Consider the following 12,058-nt stretch of genomic DNA (forward strand, 5'->3'; position numbering starts at 1 on the left):
TCAGTGAAAAAGATGTCTCCATCTTCTGAGCACAGGCACCTTGCCAGCGGTCCGTTAGCCAAAAAGTCTTGATATTGTGTATTCCTCCCATAATCTAGTTACGTTTTAATCTGTGTTTACACAGTTATTGTTTTGAGGAACTGTTGGCAGATCTGTGTGTTATATACTAGATAGTCCAACAACAGTCCTACCCTGAGCCAAACCAGAGCAATCTGTCAGGTGTGGGTCTTGCAGTGTTTTAGGTTTTGTTCTGGGACACTCACCAAGTTCCTTGTTGACCCTAGCAATGAGGTAAGATAGGAAATTTAAAATAAGGTGTTGCCTAGTAAAAGCAGGCTACTGTTGTTCAGAGAAAGATAAGTCTGGGCAGCAGTGGGAAGTCAGACAACTGCTCACATTTCATCACTGTACCTCAAGACCCCAAGAACGTTGTCATTGGGAAGAGAAATTTCATTCAAGAATTTAGGATGATTAAGTGTTACTGATATTCGGTCCTTCACATTCAGGTATGTCAAATGGAGCTGGAACAAGGTCTTAAAAGTCTTTTCTTGGCAAGTTTCTGATGCGCACCATGTGGATAATGTTTGCCTGTTGACTTTGTCATTCACAAGGAGCTCTATCTTGAGATCAATGGGGCTGTTTGAACAGTTAGGAAAATGAAAGTTCAAGTGGCAATAGATCAAGTAGAGGCCTTGCTTCTTTATCACCAGCTCTTCACTCTTACACTGGATGTCTTCACAAATACCCTTCTCGACCAAGCTCAGTTTTGAACTGTTTACTGGATTGGACACTAGAAAGGAAAGCAAACACATTTTAAAATGAGCCGCTGAGCTCTAGTGACCTGAATTCAGCCTTATGTGACTTGCAGCAGTGTATTTCCTGGTAAATGGAGATACCTGTTCAGTGGTTTTCCTGTAGGAAGCTCCAACAAAAGGCCCTGGCCAGGAGGCTGGGAGTTCACACATGGAAGTGGGGTGTTAAAAAGTTCCAAGGACTTACACAACCCTTGGGAAACCCAAGACAGGGAGATGCAGTGAAAATGGCCTTCTGCAGTATTTAAAGGGAAATAATGGAGATATATATTAATGTGTTTGTGTGCAGAAGGTACCTTTTTATTTATTTTTTCTTATCAAGTTAAAAAAAGTTTATGTGATCAGACAGGGGGTTTACCAAACACACCCACGTTTCAGGAAAGCTAAGGATTTTTTTTCCTATACAATGCCCATTTGGTCAAAAAGCTATTTGCCACTAAAACCAGTTTGAACAACATGAACAGCCTGCTCTTCAGCCAGCTCTGCAATCTCTCTTTGCCAACTATTGCCCTCCACTGGGCTCCCCACTGACCTCTCATGTACGCAGCAGCTCTCGTGATCGGGACATTCTGTAGGATTCTTACATAGTCTTCGGAGCTGTTGCCTGAAGGAAACAACAGAATAAGTGACCACTCCTGATTTTTTTTTTTTTTTTTTAACTGTAAAATGCTGTCAGTGTTTGGCATCTCACTTATTTGCTATAACTGCGCTATGGACAAACTCCACAGCAGTGGCTCCAAAGCAACAAGCAGCAGCAGCCAGAACAGCATGTAGGAGAGATGAATCCTACTCCTTGGCTGATATCTGATCTGCACAGGGAATTCATAGCTGTGTAACTCTATTGGTAAATTTATAACAGTCTAAGGCTCTGGTATATTGCAGTTATTGGTCAAAAAAAATTGTATTTCTTATTCTCCTTCTTATAAACAGAAATCATGTACAGGCTAGCTTAATTTAAGCAAATTATTTGTATGGTGCAGTTACAGAAAGAAGCTTTTAAGCATTTAAGTGGAACGTGCTTCTGCAAATGGCTCTTTGGGTGCTTTGGAAATGCCGCTCTGTTCTCTCAAGGTTGAAATGTGGATGTCGCCAGGACTTTGGGGGAAGTTGTTGGTTGTTCAGACCCAAAAGCCGCCTGCTAGAGGAGCCGGGACAGCTTCATTTCTACGAGCGCGTCTTCCTACACAGCCGTAACCGCAGGGAAAAGGCGCGCACACCGCCAGCAGCGCACTCCAATGCAGAAGGCAGTTGTGTGCCACGGGAATGCCCCCAAATTCCAACGCGCCGGGGCGGGGAGGTGCTGGGGCTGCCCCTCCGCAGGGGCCCCGGGGCGGCCGCTGCCTCCCACGGCCGCTCGGGACGGCTCCCTCCCACGGCCGCGCCCGGGACTGCGGCCGGCGCCGCCGGCCCCGCGGGCCGCCAAGGCACCGCTTCCCGGCACGGCGACACATCTCCCTCATCCCGGCACCACTTCCCGGCACGGCGACACATCTCCCGCATCCCGGCACCGCTTCCCGGCATGGCGGCGACCCATCTCCCGCATCCCGGCACCGCTTCCCGGCACGGCGACACATCTCCCGCATCCCGGCACCGCTTCCCGGCACGGCGACACATCTCCTGCATCCCGGCACTGCTTCCCGGCACGGCGACACATCTCCCGCATCCCGGCACTGCTTCCCGGACGGCGACCCATCTCCTGCATCCCGGCATCACCTCCCGGGACGGCGACCCATCTCCCGCATCCCGGCACCACTTCCCGGGATGGCGACCCATCTCCCGCATCCCGGTACCGCTTCCCGGGACGGCGACTCATCTCCCGCATCCCGACACCGCTTCCCGGACAGCGACCCATCTCCTGCATCCCGGCATCGCCTCCCGGGATGGCGACCCATCTCCCGCATCCCGGCACCGCCTCCCGGTGTGCCGTTTCCTGCATCCCGGCATCCCAGCTCCTGCATCCCAGACCTCACACCCCACCGCTTCCCCTTGCATTTCACCTCCTTGCCAGCCACATTGCACCTTCCCATCTGCTCTGCGTAAGCTTTTCCTCCTCTCACCTTACTGTGCATTCATTGAATGGCACCGGCTCTTCTTCCTTTATTTTGTGATTGCATACTGCAGAGTTCGTACTGCCCTGTGCAGCCCGCAGGCATATGGATACACAGACAAGCCATAGATTCAGGAACACAGTGCATATCCCTGAAGCTGCCACCAGGCAGGTGAATGGTTATTTCTCATTGTGTTGGTTCTCCTTCTTTACCTCTCCTAGCCCTGCTGCAGCTGCAGAAGGGATGTGCATAGGAGCTCATATGGGACATTGGCAATTTCCTGTGTTTTTTCTACAGCTGAATACCAGGAATAATGTTTGAAGGAGTTTCAGTAAAACCTTACCAAATCATACTACTCTCTCCCAGAGTACACAAATCACCTAAGTTTTCCTGTGACTTGGTTCATAAAATTGATATGAGTCACCTACCCTACAAGGGGCTCTGAAGGACCTGTTAATATATAAAACTAAATTCTACTAAATCCTGATGCTACTCCATGGTATCAGATGACATATTTCTTGTTCCTTAAGTGAAAAAGGAGTTTACTAATTGCAGAGTCAAGGATCTTAACTTTCATAGGATTCCTGAAGCTAAAAGTACAAGAGATCAAATCTCCATACCCTTACAGTGTCTGCTTGGCCTGATTTTTAAGAGGTACTTGGTCAGGAGGATGAGTAAATTAGGGAGAAGCTGGTCCCACAGACAAGTCCCCCTGGTTGGTGAATTTTAACATTGCACCCTTTGCACTCATACTGTTGGAGAAGGGGGCTGTGGACATTTTGAAAGATTGCAATCTTTCTCTGATTTCCGTAGTTGAAACACTTTTGAGGGAAGCAGGTGCTCATTGCGCTCCAAGAAGAAGTTGTATATCGAAGTCCCTTAGCTGTGCTGGAAATCCCCAAAGAAAAAAACAAAGCCTACTTTCCTGATGTTAGTCATGTCAATATGGTGTTTTAGCAAGTGCACAGACACTGCAGACGTGGAGATATGGCATACGATAGGAGAAAACACTTCTGGCCCTTATTTCAAACTAAAGCTGTTACGGTGGTAGCAACAGTCTCTGGTAATGCGTAGTCAGTGCCCTGAGCCCACTCGCATTACAAGTGTCCTGCAGGAAGAGAGAATATTTTTACAGAAACTGGGTGGCATTTAGGGGGTTTACCCTATAAAGCAGAAAATCCCCTGCTGCTCAAGCAGACTTTGGAAGCTGCAGCCCTGCAACCTCTGCTAAGCAAGCAAAGTGCTGTGCCTGCACACAAACAGCCTAGTGCTGCCAGGAGCCCGATCAGTCATGAGCTGTCTCAGGATATTCATGGCATGTCTCAAGATCTACGTCTCACTGATCTAGCTGCACTTTGCATTTCTGAAGCTGTACTTACATTCATTGCTGTCAGCAAGTTTTGTGTGTGTGTGTTTAAACCATTTATTTGGTGACATCAGCTGTGTTTCTGAGAAGGCAAGTTATGGAAAAAATATTGTTTATAGAGACATTTCCGGTTCTTGCTCCGCTGAGGCAGCTTATAACTGTTTTCCAGTTTTATACCTCAAGATAATTCTTCTATCTTAAACATTTCGGCGCAAGCCAGGAGAGACTGGCTTTTTACTTTACTGGAGTTTCAGGACTGGATGGATGATGAACGATGGATGTGTTCAATCACATCACCTAATTGGCTTGCACTAGTAACAGCATACATCAGAAGTAATCCCACTGAAGTCAATAGGAGCTTAAAAATACTGTGAGAAGGAGGAAAAGCAAAGCCACACTTAGAACTAAGTACCAAAGAGACCACACTGGTTTCCTTGTCTGCTGTGATGCATGGATGCTGTAGATCAGGCTGCTTGAAGGAAGCCTGCTGATAAGGAAGTTGTCTTAGTAGGAAGCCATTTAGGTTATTTTGTCCTAAAGAAGCTATCGGGAAATAATTCACTTTTGTCTTCCTAACCTCTTTTACCATAGGATGAGCATCCAGAGGGCACAGCCCTGAGGAAAAGGGTCAGACTATTTCCATGAGCTTAATGCAGCTTTTCCCCACTGAGCCAAAGAGGACACGCTGCAGGACTGTGAAACGGCACTCAGTGGAGCTGTGGTCTCACTGACAGTCCCATGATTTCCACCTGTGGTGCAAAATGGAAAGAGTCTCATCAAAACACAACAGGACCTAAAGCAGCTGTCTCCTGCCAGGAGAAACCCAAGGGCTGTGGGACATGTGGGTATACAGACTGCTGCCAGCCAGGTCTGAGGAAGTGTGCCTCTGCCTGAGGAACTCTTTTCACTGCCAGCTGCCTCAGTTTCTCCATCTCTGAGATGGTTATACTGGGAGCACAGACAAAGGGCAGTGAAACCAAGAGCTGAAAGTGGCATGCCAGAGTGCAAAATGTTGCTACCCAGACATGGAAAGCCCCTCAGATGGGGTTTTTGACACCTGTCCGAGTACCAGTCACCTCTTACAGTGATATTCCTCTGCAGTGCATATGGCATTACAACAAGCTGGAGGCTGAGTGTGGACAAGTACAAGAGCAGGTCAAAAACCTGAACTTACCTTATGAGGTGAAGAAGTATGGGCAGGTGACAAACAGCTTTCAATTCCTCCATACTGCCCACCAATTTAAGTCCTTATAAAATTAGGCAAGGTGATTTCATACATCTCTGTCAGCATGCTAGAGTTAGCAGACCTTGCCTAATTTTATTTCTCAGCAGCCACTATCTGAAGTCCCTGTAGCTATCTAACTCCCTCCTTCCAGTTAAGTGTCCTGCAAACAGCTGCCGGCTGGTGCTGATGGACTGTCCCAGCTGAGTGATGCTGTGACAAGTGCCAGCTGGACGATGTCCTCTCCTGGGCTCAGTGGCAGAGCTGGGCTCTGCTCGAGGCTGTGCTGGTCACAGAGGCACTGAGTACCTTTGGTCCTCCAGAGCCCAAAGACTGTCACTCTGGTTCTCATCTGAACTTATCTGGCAATTTAACCTCCTTCCAAAAATGTAAATTTTAAAAGTATCCCTTTCTTTCCTCCAAATTTAGGAAGAACCTCTTATGAACTCCTCATCATTGCAGAACTAACTACTGCAAAACTTGTAGAGTTTAAGGCCAAAACTATTCAAGTCTCTAGCCTGCTTGTCAGTATAGCATAGGTCACATAATTTCATGAGCTATTCTTATATATATTCATCTGTAACTTGTGTTTTAAGTATTGGAGAGACAGAAGATCTAAAGTTCAGCATTTTGTAGCAATACTGGTCATCTCATTATTAATTAAATAGGCAACCAGCCCCTGTTATGACTAACTGGAATCTGTCTAGCTGCAGTTTCCTCTGGATGCTTGCCTAGGAGGATGCATGTGCACTCTTTCTAGCATTTGCAAGCCCAGGCTTGCCAAAATTTTTTGAACTGAGAAACACAGCTCATCTGCCCTGACCTCCCAAGGGCAGACAGAACCTTGTACAGTTTCATATACATGCACACAAACACAGACTCTTACTGAAGCTGAAAAACCAAAAATCTATATGGTCTAAATATGAGATAGCCATTTCTGAAGAACTCGCCATTGTGGGATCTGTGACTAACACCGCAGCTATTTCAGCAGTGTTGCACTGGGACAATTCCAGGCTGGAAGAGACCAGATTTAGTTGTAGAAGGCCAAACTGCACTCAGAGATATTTCTGTAAACCTGGAAAGGCTTGTCTGCTTCTCTGGCTTCAGCCTGATTTACTCTAGGGTAGCAAGGATGTGAATGTCACCTTTCCTGGTCTGTCCCTCAACTGCTAATGGATTTTACTGCCAGACAAAAATATATATGTAAATAGTGGGTGTGTATGTGCATATGTATCTGCAGGTTTTTCTTTCTGTAAATGAGAACAGATTTTGGTATCATGTTTTTGTAGTTCAAAATAACAAGAAAAGCCATCAGTCCAGGATTACAGCCTTTATAGGGAAACAAGGCTTGGAGAGGACAGTGATGAGACAATGAGGGCTGAACCTCTCCAGACACTGGCAGGTCATAAATTTCTCTGTGACTTAGTTTCCCTCTAAAAAATGAACCGAACAATAATACCTCTCTGGCCCATATTAATATATGATTTGATATTTATGAAATGTGGATGATTTACCACAGGGAAATAGTTCCACAGAAAGAACATTTCACAAACATTTAGTTCATGATGAATTTAATTCTTTCCCCCTGTTGCTCAGGTACTCCACCGACAATGGCACAGAGGTTTTGAGGAGATTGATATAATTTTTCGCATGAACATTTAATTAGGTCACATTGCATCGCTCTCAGCTATTGCTTGCAGATTCCTGCAAACCCATCCATTGAGGACTGACAGCTGAGTCAGGAATGCAAGCCGTCTATAAATCTGCTTTAGTGCCCACTGGTGTTTAGCTAATAACAGAACATAATCTTATTGGAAATCTAAATGAAATTATCGTGTTTTTCCTGCTTTAATATTACAAAATTAATTCAGAGATGTAGTCATGTCTGGACCACTGTCCATTTGCATTACAATACAGTCTCTGCCTGAGTAAACCCCAGCTGTTCCCACTAGCACAGTCCTGCATCCCCCACTAGCATCTCTGAGATGTTTTGCACAAGTAGGTGCCAACACAGGGCTGGACCAAGGCTGAGCACCCAGCTGGCAACTTGTCAATGCTCCTTTTTTGCTTGCTTCCCCTTTTTTACAAAGCAGGTCTTCGAAGCCCTGAGGTGAACAAGGTGGGTACAAAATACATCCAAATTACATTACTATTATCTGGGCTGCCTGAGAGGCAGACACGGAACCAAATCGAAATCCACAGCAACTTCAGCCTCACTGCAGTCCCCGTCCTGAAATGTTTTTCATGTTTTTGTTTCTTGCTGCTCCGCAGCTGCTGGATGGGACTTTGCAGTGATTGCTGCAACTCCCTGCTTAGAAGTCAGCAAATGATGCCTGGCAGTGTATGACAGACCCCCCTGCCGAGGGGGCCTCAGTAAATTACCCTCTGGGATACATTAGCCAATTAGCCCAGCTTTATGCATTTTAAGAGAAAAATAAAAGGCCATCGTAATTCGCTCACACTTTAATGCTCTATTACCCTGCCAGAGACATACAGTAGAGACTGATAGGCAATGAGGGGTAGGCTGATAGAGCATTTACACCCATTGCAAACAGCTTTCAGCAACTCTTCCTGCCTTGTGGGGTTTCTCTATCATTCCCTTCTTTGTCTTTCACTAATGACATCATCTCAGATTTAGCAGCAGAATTCAGAGTAAGATGGTGCCTGTAATTGATATTGACCCAAAGACAGAAAGGTTTCTGGCTAATGAAGCGGCCTCTTGTATGTTCCTGACAGCACATTCCTGCTGCCTGGCACCTGCCAGTTATTGATGAGGAGAAAAAGCAATTGGCACAGGTTGCCTGGTATGAAATTAAATATATATATATATGTGTGTGTGTTTATCAATGCACTTTTAGATTAGTGAGACCTCTCCTCCCTGCCCTGGGAACGCCAGTATTGCTCGTGCTTTGCTTTGAAATAACACTGACCTACAGATACAGTCTCTGAGGCTCCTCCTCTGTCAATCACTAGACACCACACTAACAGCTTTCACTACCTCTTCCTAACTGGTGGTAAAACTCAGCCATAAACACCAGCACAGTTCTGGTGACTTGTCTGAGGTTATGCTGGTTTACAGGAGCAGAGGTTCTGCTCTGAGGCTGTACTGCCTCACAGCTGCTGGGAACTATCCATCATCAATGGGGGGCCCTGGGCAGCGAGACTGATGCTTTGCAGCCCATTAGGTTTCCAAAGCTCCTTTTTGGGCATCTTTTGGGACCACTGGAGTAGGACTGTGATGTGACTGTCCAAATGCCTTTATCCAAATCTGCCTTGTATGTTAAGACCCTGCTTTATTTCTGAGGAACTTCAGGTATGAAATAAAGCACTAGAAGACTTAAGAAAGACTTAAAAAGACTTAAGGATCTACTTAGGTTGATAGAGAGAAAGCAATATGTCCTTAGGAGGGACATCCTAAGGGGAAAAGAAAATCCCTCCAGGTTACAGGAATTTTAAAACATAAAAAATGATGGTTGGGCAAGATGTGAAGTTCTCAGAAAGGACATAGTGACATGCAGGGCCTGCTTGGAGACCTGTGTGCTATGAAACAAGCCCAATACAGAAGAGTCCTGGATTCAAAACTTATCCAAAATAGAGTATGCAGTGCCCAAATGATGCATGTCAGCTGCGTGCAAAAACACAGCTGCAGAAAAGGTGGTTACTTGATTAGGACTCTCTGGACCTTGAACTTCAATCTCCCATTCTGCCATCACTTCTAGATGAACACTGTGCTTCATTTTTCCCATCTGTAGAGTGGGAGGCAATGGTATCTCCTATCCTTTGGGACTGAGTATGTACTTGTATGTGCAAGAAGTCAAAACACTTGGTGCTAAGGGCCGTGTAACCAGGGAGGCAATGTCAATGAAATAAATAGTGCTCTTCCTGATTTATGCTAAGGAAAAGCAGAATCTTGGCACACCATCTCTGCTAGTCTAGCTAAACAGTTTTTTCCTATTTTGGGCTCCCTCTGCTCATACTCTGCCTAATTCTTTGCTCTATGCCTGTTGCTGCTGTTCTTCACTTGTCCCTTCTAGACCTACCCCTTCCCTCCTCCCTTTTCCCCACAAACCAGTAGGAAACACATGACTGCTCCAGGCCAGAGGGGTACAGGAGGAGTTTCAGTTGTTTTGAAATATGTGCCAACACATTTGCACCCATGCCTTGTGAAGACGGGGACGTTACGCCCACATGTGCAAGAGCCAGCCCTTAAAATAAGACCTAATAGTCAGACTGATGTTCACATCCTCTCGCAAAAAGGCTCTCTTGCAAAGACACCTCAGGGCAGATTCAGACATACTTGTTATTTCCTCAGCCATGCGCTGGTTTCCGGAGGTACCGAGTAATTTGAAAGCTTTTTTCTTTTTTCTTCTTCTTCTTCTTCTTCCCCCCCCCCCCCCCCCCCACTACCTTGGCTTTTCACCAAGAAGAGACTTTATGTGAAATGTTAAGTTGTTCACAATTGGCTTATATGTGATCCTGGGCAATATTTGCATTATAGATGAGACAAATGGCATGCATAGTCAGTTTAAGTGTCTTACCTGTCCTGATAGGTTTTGCGATGCCCTCCATGGCAGGATCAGCTGCCTGAAAGAGAAGCAAGAGAAGGGATGGTTATTCTGGGAGCATACCCATGTTCAAGTACGACCCTGCTTTAAAAATGTGTCTTAAAAGTTTCCATTGCATGCCATGAAGGCAATACATAGCCTGATGCACAGGGAGCCAGCGTCAGGCACTACAGAGCGTATGGTTCCTACAGAGCCTCACAGGTCAGTGAGGGATTGCTGCGGAGCAAACAGCTCCAGCAAGCTCTCTGCACTCATCCAAATATCATCTTCAGTCATCCCTCATCACTGCCCTTTTTTTCTAACATAGAAAAATCTACATTTCTGACACAGTCAACAATTGTCTCAGTGTGGTAAGAAATATGTGTGGTTTTTTGGGGGGGCTGTTTTGGAAGCACAAGCCCTGAAAACCTCACTCTGTGGCTTGCAAAGCTTGGAGAGAATAGGACAGAGTGGGACTGGACACCTATGAGAGCCAGTGTCTGTCCCTGGGAAGCCAGTAGCTGGATGAAAAGAAAAGCTGTAGAGTCTCAACACAGGTCTGAGAGTGACACAGCTGTCCTGCTTCACCTCTCCTACTACTTCTTGCTGGGATGTAAACCCAAGGGTCAAAATGGCATGGGAAATTGTCCTCAATCAGCATGGCCTAAGAACTTCTCAGGAAACGTGCTTCGGGCATGAAATATGGTAGGCTTCATCTGTGGTCTTGCTTCTGTTTTCTCACAGCGCTCTGCCATCCACACATACAACCCTGAAGCCGATGCTTGCTTGCATATTTCTTCCACACAAGTAAAGTCACTGACAGCTCATAAATGTCCATCAGTGCCCTCGAGGAGCAAACAAATTCTCTCAACAGCCGAGGAAAGATACTGAGAGTGCCTCAGTGCTTGAAACTCGGTGTCACATACGTTCACTGACAGACACTGGGCAGTTCCCCAGTGATTTCAGTATCAGGCAATGTTTTTTGCCCAGGCTAGGCTAAACCAGCTCCTCTTATCTGGATACCAATTACCTGGGCTAATTGTGCAGACTAACCAATCCAGGCCCAATTTAGCATAGAATCATAGGATCTCTGGTGTTGGAAGGGACCCATAAGGATCATTGAGTCCAACGCCCTGCTCCTCGCAGGACTACCTAAAGCTAAACTGTATGACTAAGACCATCATCCAGATGCTGCTTGAACTCTGACAGGCTTGGTGCCATGACTGCTTCCCTGGGGAGTCTGTTCCAGTGACCAACCAGGATGTCCAAGAAGAAGAAAGTTGGGAAGCTAGTACCAGCTTTAGCAGAACATCTAATACCTCCTGGGAGAAATGCAGCACACCATGCACGTGGTGAGAGACAACTTCATCCATAGGGGTCTTAAAATATAAGCACTTTTTTTTCTGTGTGTAAGTAGGATAGCGTGTGGTGTGGGGAGGAGGAAAATGGTTGGACAGTGAGAGAAATCATGTTGTGTCTGTTTGTGGTACTTAATGTTCTAGCCTTAAATGTTTAAGTATAACTTTAATTACACTTTGGCCTAATGTGACCATGTTTTCAACCATGGCTGAAGTGTAGAGCTGCACCTGCTCCCAGCAAAGCAACATTATTCTTTGGTCTAATGCCAAAATGCTGTGTCCTGCAGAGAGAGATGGCATAGGTGCTTCATAATTTGGCTATCTGTAATATATGATTTGTTTATTTTCTCTTCCCTCACCTATGTAACACAGGGGAGAAGTTATCTGTTGAGACAGACCAGATCTCCAGGTGATCTTCCTAAGCTGTACAGGAAGGCTGCTGGGTTAGGAGAAGAAAGGGAACCTAGAGCTGCAGTTTGAAAAAACAGGCATTTCCAAGCATTTTGGTCCCCTACATGACACCCTTCCTTGCAAACTCTCATAGACCTTACGCACACGTATCATCAAATGTGGGACTGAGAACAGCCTTGGCTGAAAACACTCCCAAGGACCATCTGCCACAGCCTCTCAGCTGCTGTCTTGGACCCTTGCACTGGGCTGTCCCTCTCACATGCACTCAGGGCACAGGGAACCATTAGTTTTCAATAC

At 46.0% G+C, this 12,058-nt stretch overlaps 1 protein-coding gene across 1 annotated transcript in view; it reads right to left on the reverse strand.

Moving 5' to 3' along the window:
- Positions 1-392: 392 nt before the first annotated feature.
- Positions 393-12,058, reverse strand: part of TNFSF8 (TNF superfamily member 8) — a 39,684-nt gene continuing 28,018 nt past the window's right edge. The window contains exons 3-5 of the mRNA XM_075716917.1: positions 9,987-10,032; positions 1,345-1,416; positions 393-790 (exon numbers count right to left, since the gene is read on the reverse strand). Of these exons, the coding sequence (XP_075573032.1) occupies positions 393-790; positions 1,345-1,416; positions 9,987-10,032 (516 nt within the window). The remainder of the gene's footprint in view (positions 791-1,344; positions 1,417-9,986; positions 10,033-12,058) is intronic.

This window comes from Pelecanus crispus, chromosome 9, assembly GCF_030463565.1.
Source record: "Pelecanus crispus isolate bPelCri1 chromosome 9, bPelCri1.pri, whole genome shotgun sequence".
NCBI classification, from domain to species: domain Eukaryota; kingdom Metazoa; phylum Chordata; class Aves; order Pelecaniformes; family Pelecanidae; genus Pelecanus; species Pelecanus crispus.